Source organism: Rhinatrema bivittatum, chromosome 9 (genome assembly GCF_901001135.1).
Source record: "Rhinatrema bivittatum chromosome 9, aRhiBiv1.1, whole genome shotgun sequence".
Classification (NCBI taxonomy): Eukaryota; Metazoa; Chordata; class Amphibia; order Gymnophiona; family Rhinatrematidae; genus Rhinatrema; species Rhinatrema bivittatum.
This window is the reverse complement of record NC_042623.1, coordinates 47319972-47341429: the sequence shown is the minus strand read 5'-3', so window position 1 is coordinate 47341429 and position 21458 is coordinate 47319972. Positions and strand designations below refer to the sequence as shown.

At 48.0% G+C, this 21458-nt stretch overlaps 1 protein-coding gene across 20 annotated transcripts in view; it reads right to left on the bottom strand.

The window, feature by feature from the left end:
* CADPS2 (calcium dependent secretion activator 2) overlaps positions 1-21458 on the bottom strand; it is a 1612018-nt gene that overhangs the window by 1213547 nt on the left and 377013 nt on the right. For all 20 annotated transcript variants that reach the window (XM_029616598.1, XM_029616596.1, XM_029616606.1 and 17 more), the window contains one exon: positions 11658-11990. In XM_029616598.1, the coding sequence (XP_029472458.1) occupies positions 11658-11990 (333 nt within the window). The remainder of the gene's footprint in view (positions 1-11657; positions 11991-21458) is intronic.

Sequence of the window (21458 nt, the reverse complement as noted above, 5' to 3'; positions counted from 1 at the left end):
ATTGGCCACTGTTGGAAACAGGATACTCTACTTGATAGAATCTTAGTTTGACGCAGTATAGAATATCTTATGTTATCTGCTCTGCAAGAACTGGGGTAGATTTTTTAAAACGGCGCGTTCGCGTACTTTTGTTCGCGCTCCAGGCGCAAACAAAAGTACGCTGGATTTTAGTAGATACGCACGTAGCCACGCATATCTGCTAAAATCCAGGATCGGCGTGCGCAAGGCTGCCGATTTTGGGCAGCTGGCGCGCGCCGAGCCGCGCAGCCTGCCTCCGTTCCCTCCGAGGTCGCTCTGAAATCGAAGCGGCCTCGGAGGGAACTCTCTTACGCCCTCCCCTCACCTTCCCCTCCCTTCCTCTACCTAACCCACCCCCCCAGGCCCTATCTAACCCCCCCCCTACCTTTGTCCGGGGATTTACGCCTCCCGGAGGGAGAAGTAAATCCCCGCGCGCCAGCGGGCCGCTAGTGCGCCGAGATGCGACCCGGGGGGCGGTTCCGGAGGGCCCGGGCCGAAACCACGCCCCCGGGCCCGTCCCCGAAACACCACGTCCCGCCCCCAAAACGCCGTGATCGGCCCCGCCCCCGACAAAAAACCCTGGGACTTACGCGAGTCCCGGGGCTCTGCGCGCGCCGGCAGGCCTATGGAAAATAGGCGCGCCGGCGCACAAGGCCCTGCTCGCGTAAATCCGGGCAGATTTACGCAAGCAGGGCTTTTAAAATCCACCCCACTGTGCATTGCTTTGAAAGAACTGCAATTTAAGAACTCTGATGCAAGATTTTATGATTAAGACCTTAAACTTCACTAATTATCCTCCACAAAAAAAGAAGAATGCAGAAAGATTTTTTAAATTTTACTTTGTTTTCTTCTCAGGTCTGTTTCATGAACTTAAAATAGTAATAAATCTCCATGAGGTCAAACCACTGCGTGATGTACTTTAGAATGCCAAACTGGAAGCAGAAAATGAGGTTTACAAGCTCCTTTCACAGGAGAGGAGCAGACATTAGTGAATTGCAACTCCACAGGGGGAAAGACACCAGCGGACTGGCCTGTTAAGGTCCTAGCACTTGGCATTTCTTATTCCTAAGCAACCTTTTCTGTGATGTTTTCTGTGGGCACATTTGTCACAAAAGAACAGGTTTTATATCATTGGCTCTGTGGTTTAAAATGGAAAATGTGCTTTAATTATTTTGTTTTCTTTTTTCATTGCAAGTTCTGAAGTGGGTTATTGAACTGGGTGGGCCAAGAACACATTATTAATCCTTGTCAAATGTGTATGTTAGGGACACTGCCTATAGATGAGGATGAGAGGGAGTCTGAAGGGGTAAAAGTATATCTGTCAGTGGAGACCTCTTCACAGTGGCAAGCAGATGGATACCTTCCCCCCCAAGCATGCATCTTCCAGTTGCAATATGGTCAAGATAGCCAGTTGTGTTTTAGCCAAATCTAGCTGGTTAATTTAAATATTGAATGTGAGCACTAATAGGGTCATTCATCAAATTTGTTAGGACTCAAACAGCTCCCCTAAGAGGAAAGGCTGAACAGGTTAGGGCTGTTCAGCTTGGAGAAGAGATGGCTGAGGGGGGATATGATAGAGGTCTATAAGATCATGAGAGGTCTTGAACAAGTAGATGTGAATCGGTTATTTACACTTTCGAATAAAAGAGGGACTAGGGGGCATTCCATGAAGTTAGCAAGTAGCACATTTAAGACTAATCGAAGAAAATTCTTTTTCACTCAACACACAATAAAGCTCTGGAATTTGTTGCCAGAGGATGTGGTTAGTGCAGTTAGTGTAGCTGGGTTCAAAAAAGGTTTGGATAAGTTCTTGGAGGAGAAGTCCATTAACTACTATTAATCAAGTTTACTTAGGGCCAAATTTTCAAAAGGCGCGGGCGTAGATTTGTTCACGCAACCCAGCGCGAACAAATCTACACCCGATTTTATAACATGTATGCGCTGCCACGCGCATGTTATAAAATCCAGGGTCGGCGCGCGCAAGGGGTGCATAATTGTGCAACTTGCGTGCACCGAGCCGCGCAGCCTTCCTCCGTTCCCTCCAAGGCTGCTCCGAAATCAGAGCGGCCTCAGAGGGAACTTTCCTTCTGCCTGCCCCCACCTTCCTCTACCTAACCCGCCCCCCAGCCCTACCTAGAAACCCCCCTTACCTTTGTCAGGTAAGTTGCACCTGCCTACCGGCCGGCCCACAATCCCAGACACAGTGGCAAATGACCGCTGTGCCTGGAGGCTCCAGCCATGCCCCCGCCCCACCCCCAGACAGCCCATGCCCCAACCCTTTTCCAAAACCCTGGGACGCACGCAGGGGCAGCTTTTCGGGGGTTACCCGCTTATGTTACGCGCGTAACTCCTTGAAAATCTGCCCCTTAGGGAATAGCCACTGCTATTAATTGCATTGGTAGCATGGGATTTTCTTAGTGTTTGGGTAATTGCCAGGTTCTTGTGGCCTGGTTTGGCCTCTGTTAGAAACAGGATGCTGGGCTTGATGGACCCTTGGTCTGACCCAGCATGGCAATTTCTTATGTTCTTAAATGGGGTTTAGCATGCACTGCGCATGTGATAAATAGCACAACGCAAGCTAGCATGGAAATTTTAAATGTAGTATGCATATGGGAAGAGTTAATGCAACTTTAGGTGTCCTACCACTTTCCATGGTTGGTTAACGCACACTAATGTGGAATTTAACCTCAGAAATAATTAAACTTTTTTTTTGTTGTTGTTTTGCGGTACAAGGGGAAAATTTTTTCGTGCGCCCATGGTAATTATCATGGATCGTGGCTATTATTGTATGCGATAAAATAAGGTCTTCTATCAGACACACCTACCACACCTGCCATAATGTTTGTGGAAATTTACTTGTTAGGGGAAACTGGATGCGTCAGGAGACTCGCCACAGACAACAATAAGAGGAACAACAACAACCACAAGAACAGGCAAGGGAAGTTCCAACCCCTCCTAGAGAAGTCCCTGCACTGGAGCCAGAGCCACTGGCCTTGCAGGGAGAAGGTTCGGGGCACATGGAGCACCTGGCAAACAGGCGGGCATGGCAGAGGAGATACAAGGAGTGCATCTTTCCTCCACAAGTCTCATTGCTGGGCATGTCAGAGGATTATGTGGTTAGCCGGTATCGCCTCAGCTCTCAGGCTATCCTGGAATTATATGATGAAATCTGAGAGGATCTAGATCCGGTCACGGAAAGGTCCCATGCTGTGCTGGGCCTCACCAAACTATTGGCCACTCTGCATTGCATGGCAACCAGCTCCTTCCAAACGACAGTAGGTGTCTTGGGGGGAATGTCCCAAATCTCTTTTTCTCGCTGTCTGGTCCAAGATTAATAGACTTCTGGAGCATGGGGAGAGAAAGCCTGGCCCTGGCACAATGGCATACAGACTTAACTGTACAAACTACTTTTCATGTCAGCGATGCTACATAGCATTTCCTCAGGACAGGAAACTGAAGAGAGGTTTTTTTTTGCCATCGCTAACTTTTCCAATGTTCTGGGAGCTATTGACTGCACTCACTTACCCATCATTCCACCCCGGGACAGGGAGGAAATCTTCCAAAACAGAAAGCTCTTCCACTCCCTCAACATGCAAGTGGTCTATGATGCTTGAATGCACATCCTTGACATGGTGGCCAGGTACCCGGGAGCCATGTACAAATCCTTTATACTTAGGCAATCGGGCCTGTATGAATATTCTGAAGATGGTCTCTACAGTGATGGTTGGCTTTTAGGTAAGAGAGATGCTTCTTTCTCTATTCCATCTTTGACTATGTGTTTGCAGCAAAAAGCACAGACATGGGGGGGGGGGGGGGGGGGGGCTGGGGAGGACTGTGGGGGATGTAATAGCATCGCTGACATGAAAAGTAGTTTGTACAGTTAAGTCTGTACGCCATTGCACCAGGGCCAGGCTTTCTCTCCCCATGCTCTAGAAGCCTATTAATCTTGTGAGGCCAAGCAATACACTTGCCATAAAGCTTGGTGTGTGAGCAGGCACTATACACTTTCTATGGGTTCACTTTAAAAAGTGGCCTTTTCCACTCCTCCCATTTGGAGCAGTTGAAATATCACTGGTTAACTGCAACCTTTAAGTGTCCACACTACTGGTACTCGCAGATCAGGTGTGGCCTGTTAGTGATGGGTCACCCAGGATGTCAGGCACAGTTTCTTTCGCCCATCATACAGGTAAAGCAGAAACAGCGGCCTGTGCATTTTGGAACTTACCATATTCCCTGTGGCAGGGCTGACAAATTTGTATCTCTGGAGGACATACTGCACATCAGCCAGGCACTTGCACATTCAGACTACGAGGCAGAGATTTTTCTGCTAGGACAGGTGTGTTAGCTCCAATGTACTGCTTCAGGGTTTGATGACTGCTACAAATGAATAGCCTTAGCTTGGTTGTGAGGGGCTGCCACACATTTGGTGGAATCCCTAGACGCAGTTTACTAGTTAGGAAGATCTGAACTAGATTCAGCTAATGCTGTATTGGTCATATAGTGTCCAAAAAAAGGTGGCATGCACTTAGGGTAGGAAAATAGGCTTTTAAGGTTCATGCTAAGCTAGAGGTTAGCTTCTACTGTCTAATAGCATGCTGTGGTTTGACAGCCAGATCTCAAAGTGACTGTGATGTGAATGATGCCCCCATTCTGTCTTTCAAAATAGAAAAACTGGAAAAAAATGTGACTAAGTAATAACAATAACCCAAAATAAAGTCACATATGTCACGCCATTCATTGAATTAGGTATACCCTCATAGGTGGGCCAATGTACACTTCCGCTTAACAGCGTTTTTAACTTTTATGCACAAATGCCGATGCGGCTGCCCATTCAAATTACAATCATAGGGTAACCCTTTTTTTTAACACGTGATTGATGCTGCCGTTTATTTTTTAAGGCACAAATTTATAATGCTGTTTTGCCAAATTCAACGCAATTTTTTTCAAAAAAAGTTTTTGAAAAGTTATCAATAACTTCCAACTTAAGATTGTATTCTTGGAAATAGGTATTCCTGGAAATAGATAACTTATCTTTTTCCAATAAGAGAAAGCAAATGTTGCTTACCTGATGTAACAGGTGTTCTCACAGGACAGCAGGATGTTAGTCCTCACAAATGGGTGACATCGAGGATGGAGCCCCAACCACGGAAAACTTCTGTCAAAGTTTCAGGAACTTTGACTGGCCCCTACTGGGCATGCCCAGCACAGCACCAACCCTGCAGCCAGCAGGGGTCTCCCTTCAGTCTTGTTTTCAAAGCTACAGGCAGTGCCGAAAAGATAAAATAAAAACGAACCCAACACCGCAGGGTGGCGGGCGGGTTTCGTGAGGACTAACATTCTGCTGTCCTGTCAGAACACCTGTTACATCAGGTAAGCAACATTTGCTTTCTCACAGGACAAGCAGGATGGTTGTCCTCACAAATGGGTGAGTACCAAGCTGAGGATGTCCTGACTTTTACCAAATGTACCCAACGGCGTGCAACAGGCAGAACAACTGGGGAGGAATTTGGTAAGGACATCCGCACCCTACCGGGAGGTGGAAGGGTGTTGGTACATCAAGTTGGAAAAAGGTTACGCAGGACAGATTGGCCGAAGATGGAATCTTGTCTTCCAGCTTTATCCAAACAATAGTGGGCTGCAAAGGTATGGAGGGAACTCCAGGTTGCAGCTTTGCAGATGTCAGGAAGTGGCACCGATCGAAGGTGTGCTACTGAAGTCGCCATGGCCCTCACAGAATGTGCTTTAACATGGTCTTAAAAAGGAATGCCAGCTTGCTGATAGCAGAAGGAAATGCAGTCCGCCAACCAGGAGGAAAGAGCCTGCTTACCCACAGGTTGCCCTAACTTGTTAGGATGGAAAGAGACGAATAATTGAGTGCTCTTCCTGTGGGCAACTGTACGGTCTAGATAGAAAGCTAGAGCCCGTTTACAGTCTAGGGTATGCAGAGTCTGTTCCCCGGAGTTGGAGTGGGGCCTGGGAAAGAAGATAGGTAGTATGATGGATTGATTAATATGAAACTCCGAAACTACCTTAGGTAAAAATTTAGGGTGAGTGCGGAGTACCGCCCGGTCCTGCAGGAGTTTAGTGTAAGGCGGATAGGTAACTAGGGCCTGTAATTCACTAACCCTGCGAGCTGAAGTGATAGCCAAAAGGAATAACACTTTCCATGTGAGATATTTTAAGTCACAGGAGTAAAGAGGTTCGAAAGGTGGTTTCATAAGGCGACCAAGAACCAGGTTAAGGTCCCAAGATGGGGCCGGAGGACGTAAAGGTGGCTTCAAATGGAGCAATCCTTTAAGAAAACGTGTAACAAGGGGTTGTACTGAAATAGGGACACCCCCGATACCTTTATGGAAGGCGGCTACCGCACTGACATGCATTCTAATGGAAGAGGTCTTTAGACCTGATTCTGATATATGCCAGAGATAGTCCAAGAATTTAGAAATTGGACAGGAAAGGGGATCAAGGGACTGAGAAGTGCACCATGATGTATATCTTTTCCATTTGTAGGAATAAGATTTCCTTGTGGAAGGCTTTCGTGAAGCGATCAGGACACGAGAAACTGAATCCGAAAGGTTAAATGGTTGAAGGACTAACCTTTCAACATCCATGCCGTCAGGGACAAGGCTTGGAGGTTGGGATGGAGGAGGCATCCGTCGTTTTGAGTGATCAGATGCGGGTCCTTTCCCAGAGGAATGTGCCCGCGGATGGACAGATCCTGGAGTATGGGAAACCACACTTGGCGTGGCCAGTGCGGTGCTATCAGGATCATAGTTCCCCTGTCCTGACGCAGCTTCCCGAGAGTCTTCGACAGAAGAGGAAGTGGAGGGAATGCATAGAGCAGACCGGTTGTCCACGTGAGGGAGAATGCATCCCTCGGCCGAGAGTGCTGGCTCCGAATGAGAGAGCAGTAATTGTCTACTTTGTGGTTCTGAGGGGACGCAAAGAGGTCTATGTGGGGATAACCCCATTTGTGAAACAGAGAGGTCGCTACCAAAGGGTCGAGTGACCACTCGTGTGGTTGGAAGACACAGCTCAGCTGGTCTGCCAATACATTGTCTACTCCCGGCAAGTAGGTGGCCCTGAGGTACATAGAGTGGGAGAGGGCTTCTGCCCAAATCTGCGCAGCTTCCTGACACAGAAGGAAGGAGCCTGTGCCTCCCTGCTTGTTTATGTACCACATGGCCACCTGGTTTTCCGTCTGAATTAAGATTGTGTGGTTTGATAGGCAATCTTGAAAAGTCCTGAGAACATATCGGATTGCTCTCAGTTCCAGGAAATTTATCTGGTGTTTGGCTTCCTCTGGTGACCAGAACCCTTGAGTTTGTAAATTGTTTACATGGGCTTCCCAACTGATGTTGGAAGCGTCGGTGGTGAGGATTACTTGGGGATCTGGTGGAAGAAAAGGCAAGCCCTGTAGGAGGTTGGATTGATTTGTCCACCAGGCAAGAGACAGACGGAGTGCATCGGTGATGCGAACAATGGAGGACAGAGGCTGAACAGCTTGTGTCCATTGCAGTCTCAGAGTCCATTGCGTGATTCTCATGGCCAGACGGGCCATGGGAGTCACATAAACTGAGGAGGCCATGTGTCCCAGTAGAATGAGGAATTGGCGAGCTGTAGCTGTGGGTTGAGACTGCAGCTGGCGAGCTAGGGACACAAGGATTTGAACTCGTGGATGAGGAAGGAAGGCTTTTGCTTGTAAGGTGTCCAAGTCCGCCCTAATGAAGGATAAGGCCTGTGATGGGACTAAGTAGGATTTGTCGTAATTGACAAGAAACCCTAGAGAAAGCAGAGTTTGAATTGTTAGGGTCAGGGAGGACCGAGCTATCTGCTGGGTTGGGGCCCTGATTAACCAATCGTCCAGGTAGGGGTAGACGTGGTCACCTGCCTTCCTCAGAAAGGCTGCCACTACCACAAGGCATTTGGTAAAAACTCGTGGTGCGGATGCCAGGCCGAAAGGTAGCACTCGATATTGGTAGTGATTGCGGCCTACTAGAAAACGCAGATATTTGCGATGAGATTGCGTGATCGCAATGTGGGTATATGCGTCTTTGAGGTCTAGAGAGCAGAGCCAATCCCCTCTTTGCAGCAGAGGGAGAAGCGAGCCCAGGGTTACCATCTTGAACTTCTCCCTGTAAAGGTACTTGTTGAGGGCCCGTAGGTCCAAGATGGGACCAAGTCCCCCTGACTTTTTTGGAATCAGGAAGTACCTGGAGTAGAACCCTAGTCCTTTTTGTAAGGGAGGAACGGGTTCTATAGCGTTTGACTGTAGGAGAAGAGAAACTTCCTGCTCTAAAAGAACAGAGTGATCGGTGAGTCTCCACGCCTGCAGGGGTGGGGAGTCTGGAGGTAGAGTCATGAAGTTGAGATGGTAACCCTGTGCAATTATCGCTAGTACCCACTGATCTGTGGTGATATGACACCACTTTTCTAGAAAGTGGCACAGCCGACCTCCTACTGGTATGGCTGGAAGAGGGGTTTGACAACTGCTCTCTAATTGGGAGTCAAAAACCCGTCGCAGGGCCAGGTTGTGGAGCTGGTGCGGGCTTTTGTTTACGAGACTGGCGAGGTTGAGTTTTATGGTAAGACCTCGCAGGCCTAGCCTTTGTTAGTGGGGGATAATACTTCCGTGGCCGGAAGAAAGACTTTTTGGAGTCTTTTCTAAACGGCTGTTTAGAAGGCAAGTCAGGAGGAATGGATGAGAGCTGTATAAGTGTCTCATGATGATTCTTTAGTTCAGCAACAATTTGTTGAATTTGCTCACCAAACAAGTTATCCCCTAGACAAGGCAAGTCAGAGAGCCTGTCCTGAACCTCCGGACGAAGGTCAGATGACTTGAGCCAAGCCCAGCGTCTAGCAGAGATAGCCGTAGCAGAAAGTCTAGTGGAAGCATCAAATATGTCATAAGATGTTATTATTTCATGCTTCCCAGCTTCAAATCCTTTATTTAGTAGGGATTGAAGCTGTGGCTGGAACTGTTCTGGTAAGGCATCTGAGAACTCCTGCATTTGTTTAAGGATGACTCTATTATATTGAGTCATATACAGCTGATAAGAAGCTATCCTAGAAATCAGCATGGCTCCTTGGTATACCTTCCTACCTATACTATCTAGGAATTTGTTTTCCTTAGTAGGAGGTATGGAAGAATGTGGCTTTACTCGTTTAGCTTTCTTTTGAGCTGATTCTACCACAACAGAATGATGGTCCAATTGTGGTTTCTGAAAGCCAGGTGCTGACTGCACCAGGTAGGTAGAGTCAGCTTTTTTATTTACCGGAGCAACAGATCCAGAAGATTCCCAATTCTTTTTGAGAAGGTCTAGAAAAACCTGATGAATTGGAATAGAGGTGATGACCTTAGGGGCATCCAGGAATTGGAGCAATTCCATCATCTGGTGCCTGTCATCTTGTTCAGATTGAAGCTGGAAAGGGACCAACTCCGACATGTCCTTCACAAAGTTTATGAAAGAGAGGTCCTCAGGGGGAGAATGCTTTCTACTCTCCGGAGGAGAGGGTAGTGAAGGCAAATCATTGGTGTCAGCCGAGGTATCATCACCCCAAGTGTCATAAGGATCAGGTTGCTGACCCTTAGGACCATGAGCGGGCTGAATACCTGAAGGCCCCTGTTGAGGCTCCGAGAAACTCGAAGGAATCACCGGGGGCATCAAGAATGTCCTCGGTGGAATCGATGCCGGTATCGGTATCGATGCCGGTATCGAAGGAACCGGTGTCGGCATCGAGGGAATCTGTGTCTGCATCGGAATCCTCGGTGGAGCTGATGTGCGTATCGCCCCCGAGGAATGTATCGATGGCGAGGGACGACAAGGCACCGATGGAACTACCCCCGAAGGGGGAATTAGATACGGTGTTTCTCCACCTGATGAGAATGCTGTCGGTGATCCGGGTATTGCCGGTGGAGGGGCATTCATGAGCGCTTCCATCCGGGCAAGCAGCGGCGCCAGTGCTGCTGGAATCGGATCGGTGACCGGTTCCACTCTCGGTGCCGGAGTCGGTGCCGGAGGAGTCTGGAACCGTAGTATCGCCTTGTCGATGGCCTCCTGGACATGCCGGTCCAGTTCTGCCCGGAGACCTGGGGTAACAAGACCCGGCTCGACGGGAGAGGGAGGCTGAGGCTGAGCCGGAGGGACCACCGTCACCGGTGGAATCGCGGCTCCCAAACCCCAGAGGGGTGAGGGTTGCCTCGGTGTCTGCGAGACAGTAGTGGACGGTGCCACTTCTGGTCGAGACTTCTTTGGCGGAGGCTCGGACGGTACAGAGGTCGATGACATCGATTCCTCGACGGGCCGAGACTTATGACGTCGATGGCAATGTTTCTCCTTCCGATTCCCTCGATGATCAGTGGAAGGGACAGGAGTCGATGGCCGTGAAGTCATCGATGGCGGACGGTCACCGGAGGGCTGTCGATGGCGATGAGACTTCGACTGTGCCGGTTCCGATGACGTCGATGCAATCGATGGCGTTGGGGTCCGAGCATGGAAGAGGAGTCCCATCTTTTCCATTCTGGCTTTGCGACCTTTTGGTGTCATTAGGGCACATTTGGTGCAAGTCAGGACATCATGCTCACTTCCTAAGTACAAAACACAGACTCTATGTGGGTCTATGATTGACATAGTTCGGGTACAGTCCGGACATCGACGGAACCCCGACGCCATGGCCATAGGCCAAAAATTTAGCCGCGGGACTGTCGACTGCCAATGGGCCTCGAGGGCCAAACTCGACGGTAGTCGACCAAACGACGGCAAAAACTTACCGAAGTTCCGCGGATGAAAAAATTCGAAGAAGGGAGACCCCTGAGGGGCAAATTTTCTTCAGAAATTTTTAATTGAAGAATTCCTGTCAGGAACGTGGTTTAGAGCTCTTTGACCGTGTGGCTACTGCTGCGCGGAAAAAAGAAGACTGAAGGGAGTCCCCTGCTGGCTGCAGGGTTAGTGCCGTGCTGGGCATGCCCAGTAGGGGCCAGTCAAAGTTCCTGAAACTTTGACAGAAGTTTTCTGTAGTTGGGCTCCATCCTCGATGTCACCCATTTGTGAGGACAACCATCCTGCTTGTCCTGTGAGAAGCTCCTTTACTACTCAGGATTTATAGTGCCCACATTTATCCTCCCTTCCCCCCAAAGCACACACACTCTTTCATTTTTATTTATTGTTCTTGCATTCTGTGGGATAAAGTCTCAAAGGCTTAGGCACCTTTCACAAGGATAAAAATCGAGTTAATCCATTTAAATCATCCATATCCGGATAAATGGGTTTTTAAGCCAACTGAAAGTACACGTATATCTTCGTAACATGCAGGCATTTTGGTTGCACAGAGAAGCAGCATTGCAGAGGCTTATTTGAAAACTAAGCATCCAAATTTAAACTTTCAAAAGAAGTACACATGGAGTAACTTTACACCATCCTTTTACAACATGTAAGAATATGCGCAAACTTTCTGCCTATTAGTCAACCAACAAACAAAATGTACAAGGGTGCCTTGCACTTGTAAATTGCATATTTTTGAGCAGACTTTAAAAAGTACCTGCGTAACTTTGCAGCAGGGGTTCTACTGAAAACATTCTCCTTGTAAACTTAAAATGAATTGTCTATTGATGAAAACATCAGAAATGAGGGACAACTTACCTGACAAGCATTATAAAGCAATTGATGTTCAAATTTTTTGATCCCCAGAATCTGTTGAAACATTTCATAAAGCTGCTCTTTACTAAGAATGAGTTCTGACACGGCACTTAACGCCATTCTGTTTGGCTGCTTGCGCAGGTCCTCTTCTCCTCTGTATATGGCATCGTATTTGGCTATCCAAGAACTCAAAACGGTCTCTTTGCTCAAGCCATCAATTTCTGGCAAACTTCGAACTCTCTTTTCTATGTTTTTCTTAAAAACGTCTCTGAAGTCATTTGCAGAGCATCCTCCACTGTGCACCATTCTGGCAACACGTTCACTCTTGAGAAAAATCTAAATGCAAAAAAAAAAATAATAATTTTAATTTATTAATTTCAATTGCACAAGACAACCAAACATGCTTCCCTTTCCTTCCAAAATGGAAATGCATTTTACAGTAGGAAATACATTCCCATTTCCAATAACAGTGCAACTAATGCAACAAAATAGCACCATTTGCAGCTAATAATCCAGTTCTGATAGTAAGCTTTAGTTTCATAATTGATAGCTATATAATACTATAAATTAGAATCCTTTTAGGCTATGAAATCTTTGAAAGGCTTAATGAAAAAAATAATGCTGAGATACATGAGTTTTCCAGAACTCCTGTCCGAAGAAGGGGCCTGTGAGGTCTCAAAAGCTAATGTACAGTAACACCTTTTTTTGAGCCTTTAAAAAAATATCTTACAACCTAAAAACTTAAGTTTTCTTCAGAACCAATATAACTACTAGAAGTGTACATTAATATTAGAAGTACCAGTTTTATAAGAAACATAATGGAACCATATTCCTTAAATTTAAGGTGCCTATTCTCCAAATCTTAAGGAAGATAATTTTCAAAAGAAACTTCTGCAGCTGAAGTAGTGCTCAGTGCAAACAGATGCCACTCAACCACTCATGCCAACCCTCCCCCCCTCCACCCACACCCAAATCAATTTTGCCATTCAAAGATTCACCTGGGATAACTGTGTTTCTTTTGAGAAAGAAATAGGATTATTGAATAGCATGGTCGCAGCAAATTCTTCACAAACAAAACTGGTATCAACATAAATCAGAAATCATGGCATATCACAATAAATAACTCATTGCAAAACAATAATTATCCTAATACTAATTAAATGAATTCTACCCTCAGGGTTAACCTTGCTCATAATAGGAAACACCATCCCAAATATATGGCTTACTCATCAATACATGTCATTTACAATGTTTACTCATAAGGTTGGTGGTAAAAACCTAATCTTCTGCATAATTCTTTAATTACCAGAGGGGGTCAGGCTGCCGAAGCCTCGCCCCTAACGCAGTTCTCCTGTGATTGGATCAGAGTCCGTAGAAGTGCCAGAGCCACCACACTGATTGTGCCATAGGATCATTCTATGGAACTCCCGCCTTGGCCATTGAGGTCAAACCTAGCAAATGAACCCAAGCATTTTTCATAACATTCTGCCATAAAAGGGCCAAAAAAAAGTATTACATTCTTGCCACTTAGCTTATTAAGCCATTAGCAGTGTATCTCAGACATGGTCACCCCACTTTAGATTCACTGCAACCGTTAGGTGCTCCCTCCATCACCGACCTCACCATAGTTAGGGTGGGTGGGAAGACAGCCAAGAGGCTGTGGGTAGTCCATCGGTGTCTTAAATGCCCCAAGCCCTGGGTTCTACCCCCCCAGTCTGCCTCTTCTACTGAACCCTAAACTGATTGCCCTTGTGCACCATAATCCATCCCCTGTTACACAGCACGGAAGCTCCGCCTGTGCCAGGGGAGGTGGAGGAGAGTCCACATTGTGGCTTGGCCTCGTCCCTTAATACAGGTGGCGCAGCTTCTTTACATACAGAAATGGCCCTTTAGAAAATTGTGCAACCAATATGCATGTAAAATAATAGACATGCTTTTACTCAGAGGGAAGAGACACACCAGGAGTGGGACTTACAGCTATGCAGCATTCCCAGTCCTAGCTGCCTCAGGGAGCAGAAGTCTTTAAAAGCAAAAAAATCCCCACATTTCTTCCTCCTTAAAAATATGTTTAAAAATTAACAAAAACCCCCCCACAAAAAATAGTGAGGGATATATTAAAAAGAAACACAAAACCTTTTTCTTTATAATTTTCTTGGCTCCCAAAATTTGGTTAGTGTTTAACTTTTGCAAATATTTTTCAACCCTTGTCTATAAGGTACATTTAAAGTTCCATAGATGGGGAAATTGACTAATATACCAGGTAGTAAGAACATAAAACTCAGTGATCGGATAATAAAATAAACTTTTCATTGATTCTCTTTTTTTGGGGGGAGGGGCTATTTAAATGAAATATAACTTTTGCACAGCACTGCACAATTATAGCAAAGCTAATACAACAGTAAGAATGTGCAAATAAAATCTGCAACAAAAAAGAACAAGGCAAATTGTAACCCAATTCTTTTCCGTAGAAACCTCAGATTTACTACAAAATATGGCAAAAAAAAAAAAACATGGTTTCTTAAAAGAGCAATTTCCAATAAAAAAAAATAACAGCTTAGTAATATAGCATAATAATGATGGCATAAAAGGACCATCCAGCCTGCCCATCAAGATTCTTATAGTAGTATCTGCCACACCATGTAGGTTACCCCCATATTTTTCTCATGGGTAGCAACTGTTGCTCTGTGCAGTTATTGCCAAGCCTTATGATAACATAAAAATTTACTGCTAGCAACATTTTTACTGGTGTTGAGCCTTGTTGGAAAATTCAGTGTTGCTTGACATGCTTTGCTTATGGACTTGGGCTTAGATGCACTCCTGTGCTTTTTCCTTATGTCTGCATATCGGTATTCCAGACCATAAAAGTCAGGGCCCATATTGATTGTCATCTGAATCCAATTCCTCTTCCACCCCTCCCCCGCCCCCCCCTCCCCATCATCATCAAAACAGTTGTTGTAATTGCATCAAATGTATCAAGGTCTATTGGTTAAGGGTAGCAATCCCATGCCTTCTGTTAAGGGTAGTAACTGCTGCTCCATGCAGGTTTCAGTTCCCCAGACTGTAAAAGTCAGGGCCCTCATTGGTTATCATCTGAATCCAGCTCTTCTTTTCTTTCTGCCTTGAAGTGGAGAGCAATGTTGCGGTTGCATCAAAACCATCAAGGTTTATTGGTAGAAGTATTAACTGCTGCATCAGCAGGTTCCTCTATGCACCCTTTTCTTCATTTCCATCCTCTAGCCTTTAGGGATCCACAGTGTTTATCCCAGGGCCCTTTGAATTATTTGACTGTTTTTGTCTTCATCACCTACTCCTGAAGGGCATTCCAAGTATCCATCACCCTCTCTGTGAAGAAAAGCAAGTTTGCTTACCATAAACAGTGTTGCCATAGGTAGCAGGTTGAATTAGTTCATGGGAACTGTCAATCAGGGCCCAGGAGGCGGAGCTTCCAAAGAAAAAGACAGAGCTTTGCTCTGTTCGGCTGCGCGTGAGTTCCTGTGCAGGAAATAGATCTCTCCTCAGTCTGTGATTAAGCAGTAGATGAACATAAGTTATGGTATGTCGACTATCCAGGGAGGTGGGTGGGTCAGCATGGCTAATTCATCCTGCTATCTACAGAAACACAGTTTACAGTAAGCAAACTTGCTTTTTTCCATTGATAGCAGGGCTGAATTAGCCATGCTGTCATGGGAGTCCAGAGCTCCCTATCACGCTATGTATTTGATGTATTTCTTTGTTATGCGTGATTTGACTGCAGTGGAAAGTCGACCAGGTCATTAAGATGTCGCAGAATGAAGAATTTCTTTCCCCATCCTGGCATCGCCTGATGATTGTTGGTCCAGACAGTAATGGGACGTGAAGGTATGAAAGGAAGACCAGGTAGCCGCTTTGCAGATGTCATTGGGCTGTACATTTCTCAGATGAGCTATGGAGGTCGCCATTGCTCATACCTGATGAGCATTTGGGTGCGATGGAAGAGAGAACTTCCGTTTGTTGTAGCAGAACTGAATACATTGCGCTATCCAGCTGGAAATGGTTCTTTTAGTGACTGGGATACCCAGTGAATTAGGATTGAAAGAGACAAATAACTGTGAAGCTCGTGTTTGTGACTGTGTCCTTTCCTTATAGTATGCAAAGGCACGTTTACAGTCTAAGGTGTGTACAGCACATTCTCTTTCATTTTGATGCGGTTTAGGGAAGAACGTTGGAAGTTCGATTGATTTAAGTGGAATAGTGAAACCACTTTCGGAAGGAACGATGGATGAGACTGGAGGACGGCTCCGTGATGATAAAATTGAAGAAAGGGGCTATAATGAACCAAGGCTTGTAACTCACTGATTCTGCGCACTGATGTCACTGCTACAAGGAAGACTACCTTCCATATGTGGTATTTTATGTGGGCTGAGTCCAATGGTTCGAAGGGCGATAGCATAAGCTGCTCTAGTATCAGATTTAGGTTCCATGGTACCGGAGGTTTGGATATAGGCGGTCTAAGTCTTGAGAGACCTTTGATGAAGCGAGACACCAAGGGATGAAGCGAAATAGGCTGGCCCGATGCGGCCAGTGATAGGCTGAAAAAGCGCTGAGATGAACTCTTACAGACAAAGTTGCTAGGCCAGCTTTGTACAAGGTGTGAAGGTAATCTAGAAGAGATTCGGGTGAACAATCTAAGGGATGAAGACCTTTGTCTGAACACCGTGCGGAATATCGATTCCACTTGAAGCGATAATGTTGAGATTACTTACCTGATAATCTCCTTTTCCTTAGTGTAGACAGGTGGACTCAGAACGAATGGGTATAGTATCCACGTGCTAGCAGTTGGAGACGGATCTGACGTCAGCACGGGCGTATATATACCCCCACAGAAAGCGTAGCAACTTAGTAATCTTCCTTGCAAAAGCTGTTATGGATGTGTGTACTGACGCTCAGTGAAAAGTGAAACAGGATTCCCCTGACCGATTGATAGTAGCTGGAGACCGCCAGCATTCCCAACCGGAAGGCGTTGACACCTGGTAGAGTGTACGCTCTTATGGAAACAGATGACATGGCTTACCTTGAATCGGTGAAACCCATGTACACAGGCAGCTGGGCGGGATGCTGAGTCCATCTGTCTACACTAAGGAAAAGGAGATTATCAGGTAAGTAATCTCAACATTTCCTGGCGTTAGCCAGATGGACTCAGAACGAATGGGATGTACAAAAGCTTTACCCAGCCTGGGTGGGAGGCTGCCTGAGGATCATGTAGTACCGCCCTCGCAAATGCTGAGTCCTCCCTAGCCTGGCGGCTACGGAGGATGAGATCCCCTTAGCTGTTGTCCGGACTAGGTCTGATGCAGCATCCGTGAGGAACGAGAGAGCTGACTCCATGTCAGCTGCTGGAGCGTTGTTCCTAACCTGTGACAAACAGGAACGTGTCACCACTGTGCAGCAGGTTGCGATCCGCAAAGATAGAGCTGCCACCTCAAAGGTCTGTTTCAGAATAGCGTCCAGTCGCCGGTCGTGAGGCTCCTTGAGAGCCTTCCCCCCTTCAACTGTAATGGTAGTGCGCTTGACCACAGCGCTAATCAAGGCGTCCACCTGAGGGCACGCCAGCAGGTCCTGGATAGCCGGTGCCAATGGGTACATGCCCGTCAGGGCCCGGCCCCCTTTGAAGGAAGCCGCCCATTCTAAATCTATCAGTTGTTGTGCCGCTTGCAAGAATGGAAAATGGCGGGCTGTAGGACGAAGACCTTCCAGCAGGGGGTTCTGCGCAGAGGGTACCGTAGCGCTGGGACCTGTAATATCCAACTCCGCCAGACACTGAGACACCAGGTCGGAGAGATCCTCCTTAGGGAAGAACCGCCTCATGGTTCTATATGGCTCAATCCCTGGGGGAAGTTCCCCCACGTCCGGGAGTTCGGACTCATCTGGTGAAACCTCCTCGTCCGACTGATCTGGACTGTCCAGCGGCGGGAGGACCCACTCACGATCAGGGCGTGAGGGTCCAAGAACAGGCTCCGCAGGAGCCGCCACCGCAGCGGCAGCAGCCGCCGCAGTCGCAGCCACCGCAGGAACCGCAGGAACAACAGGAACAGCAGGAACTGGACAGGAAGCCGTCTGCATCTGTACAAAGGCATGAATCCCCTTAAAGAGATCCACCCAGGAAATGGAAGCAGCCTCTAATCGCCGGGATACAAGATCCCCCGGGATTCCCGATTGGTCGAGACTGCCCGCTAAATCCGGGGTAGCCCCTGGGGAACTGTCAGCAAATCGTGGCTGAGACTGGTCCTGGCCCGAGGGTCCCACGGCCTCCTCACATTGGGCACATAGGGAGTCTGGCTCTTCACTGTGCGTGGCTCTAAGCTGGCATGCAGAGCAGAGGCCAAGGGCTTTAAGGCCTGAGGCAGGCGGCGCCGCCGCTGAAGACGCTGAGGCGTTCTGTTCCATGGAAAAGTATGCGCTGAATGAGAAGCGGCAATAATATATGCTTAATAGAACAGGCGCACAATAATAATAATATGCGGCAGCAATATGCGCTTAATACAACAGGCGCACAATAATAATAATATGCGGCAGCAATATGCGCTTAATACAACAAGCGCACAATAATAACAATATGCGGCAGCAATATGCGCTTAATACAACAGGCGCACAATAATGATATTATGCGGCAGCAATATGCGCTCAATACAACAGGTGCATAACCAGAATAATATGCAATATGCTCTCAGCAATATGCAGTTAGCAATACACGCTCAATGGCAGTCAATAGGCTCTCAGCAATAAGCGTTTAGCAATACACGCTCAATGGTATGCAATAGGCTCTCAGCAGTAAGCGGTTAGGAATACACGCTACATGGCATTAAATAGGCACTCAGCAATAAGCAGTTAGCAATACACGCTAAATGGCATTCAATAGGCTATCAGCAATATGCGGTTAACAAGTCCTCCTGTGGTGAGTATGGCTCTGGAGGATCATCTGGTGCATTAGAAGGAAATCCCGTTGATGTCTCCGGGGATGAATAAGGTGAGCCTGGTTGAACAGGCGAAGGGAGTACTGGAACAGGAAGTTTTGGACTGCATGGTTGAGTAATGGGAACAGGTTCTGGGGTTGGCTCCCGTGATGATAGAGTAGAATGTGATGAACTGCCCGCCGGGGAAGGCGGGAGGGTGAACGTATTTTGCAATGTGTCAAAGAATCTGGATAGCACTTCTGATAATTGGGAGAAGGCTTGTTGTGTTTTGGGGGGCATTTGAGGCTTTGTTACCCCTTTTCTGTTTCTTGGGGAGACCACCGCACGGAAGATGTCCGAGCTATCTCTACCCAGTGTGGCTTCTGTTTTGCACCGTGCGTCGAAAGGTGCTTCGCTCCCTTGCTGTGCGTCGATGTGTGCACCGGTCTCACGCCGTGCGTCAATGGTTGCATCGATTTTGTGTCGCGCTTCGATGGTGGAATTGATTCGATGCCATGCTTTTTCTTTTGCGTCGAGTGAGTCGGTGCCGACGCAGGCGTTGATTGCTTCCATGTCGACGAATGAGGCTTCGATCCCAGCGCATCTGGCGTTTCTGCTCGACTATGGCTCCGTATCGGCTCATCTGCTCTGGTTCTTTTCCCTGATTGCTAGTAGGAGCTGTGGCTAGACCCCGATCGGTCCCGATGGGGTTTAGGATCTGTTGTATGGGGTTCTCGACCCCTGTGAGCCTTCTCTTCGTCTACTCCAGGCCTGGAGGACAGTAAATCCATGGTCGAGGCCCTCCTTACCTTTAGGCTTTGCGGTTTCAACGGGCCTGGTGAGGAGTGTGCCTCTGATGGAGGGGCATATGAGCTTGCAGTGCAAATTTTAAGATCTTCAATCGTCTGCGCCCTTTGTCTCTGGGCCCTGGGCGACATGCAGCCGTAATGCTCGCATTCGCTCTGATTGTGATCGGGGCCCAGATACTGGTAGCATCGATCATGTCCATCAGTTATGGACATGATCTTGCCACAGTTACATGGCTTGATGCCAGACGGCCTCGGGGCCAATTTTTTAGACATTAAGATATTTCTAACTTTCACTGAGGTGAGGAGAAAGAAGCTCTGCGTGCGTTCCCGCGTGTGGAAAGAAACAGACTGAGGAGAGATCTATTTCCTGCACGGGAACTCACGCGCAGCTGCACAGAGCAAAGCTCTGTCTTTCTCTGGAAGCTCTGCCTCCTGGGCCCTGATTGACAGTTCCCATGACAGCATGGCTAATTCATCCTGCTATCAACAGGAAAATATTTCCTGATGTTGGCTCTGAGACATCCCCTCGGGAGTTTCATTTCATGACCCCTAGTTCCACTGATTCCTTTCCAATGGAAAAGGTTCAAATTTCACGCATCATTAAAACATTTCAGGTATCTGAAATTCTGTATGATCTCTCCCCTGCATCTTTTAATTCCTTGTTACAAATGCCCTTGTTCTATGTAATTTGTTTTTCCCCGTTAACTTTGTTCTATGTAAACTGGCATGATGTATCTTCAAATGTCTGTAGATAAAAAAACTTTAAATAAATAAATAAATAAATAAGTAAATAAATAAGTAAGTAAATAAATACATCTTCTGTCTTCCAGGGTATGTATATTTAGATCTTTCAGTGTTGGATTCGTGGACCCTTGGGCCGATCGGAGCCAGAAGAGGAGCTGCTGAAGGTGTTTGCAGCAGCGACCCCGACCGGGAGGCGGAGCTGACAGACTAGTGGCTGGCCGAAGGTGGAACTCTGGGAGCCCTATACGACCAAGAGCTCTGGCGAGGAAGGAGGTGATGAAGGCGCTGGCACTGTGTCGAGAGAACCTTCGCCCTGGAAGCCGATCCTCCCCCGAGAGGAGCTCGTAGGAGTTCGGCCGCTGGGACTTAGGAGATTCACCCTGGAAGCCGGAGTCCCCCCAGGAGGAGCCCGTAGGGACCCGGCCGCTGGGACTTAGGGGGGCCCACGGGGGCCTGGTCAGCTGTAGTCCAAGGTTGAGTGCCGAAGGGTCGTTGCTCGCCAATCCAGAGTCAGGAACCGATGGATCGCCGTCAGCCAGTCCGAGGTCAGGAGCCAGAGATTCAACGTAAGCCGGTCCGGGGTCAGAAGCCAGGGGGTCAACGCAAGCCGGTCCGAGGTCAGAAGCCAGAGAATACCAAATACCAGTCCGGGGTCAGGAGCCAAGAAGAAACGTATGCCAATCCGAGTCAGAAGCCAAGTGGAGGACAAGACAGCACGAACACAGCAACTGGAGACAGGAGCAAGCCTGGGAACCTCGTTGCAAGGCCCTGAGGAGAGGGACTGCAGGGCTTAAATAGCCCTGCAGCGTCTGACGTCACTTGGAGGAAGAAGGCAGGTTTCCCGCGCCTGGCCCTTTAAATCTCGGGCCGAGACGCGCGCGTGCCCCTAGGGGGCGGAGCCAGCCGCGGCGAGGCGCCGGCTGCTCCGGCGGCGCAGAGGCCGCGCGGTGGGAGCGGGGGCAGGCCCGGGCGCCGCATGGGGACGCCGAAAGCATGGCGGCAAGAGCCCCCGGAGGCCCGAGGAGGGCCGGGAAGACCCGGAAGCCCGCGGCGGTAAGTGGAGCGGCCGGGGTCGACCCGGAGCCGCAACAGTACCCCCTCCCTTACGCCCCCCCTCCCGGGGGGCCGTGGTTTGTCCGGATGCTGGAGGTGGAAGTGCCGAAGAAGGTCCTTATCCAGGATGTGGGAAGAAGGCTCCCACAAATTCTCCTCCGGACCGTATCCCTCCCAAGACAGTAGGTACTCCCAGCGGTGGCGACGGCGCCGGACATCCAGGACCTCCTTTACCGTGTAGATGACATCTGGATCCGAGGAAACGTTGG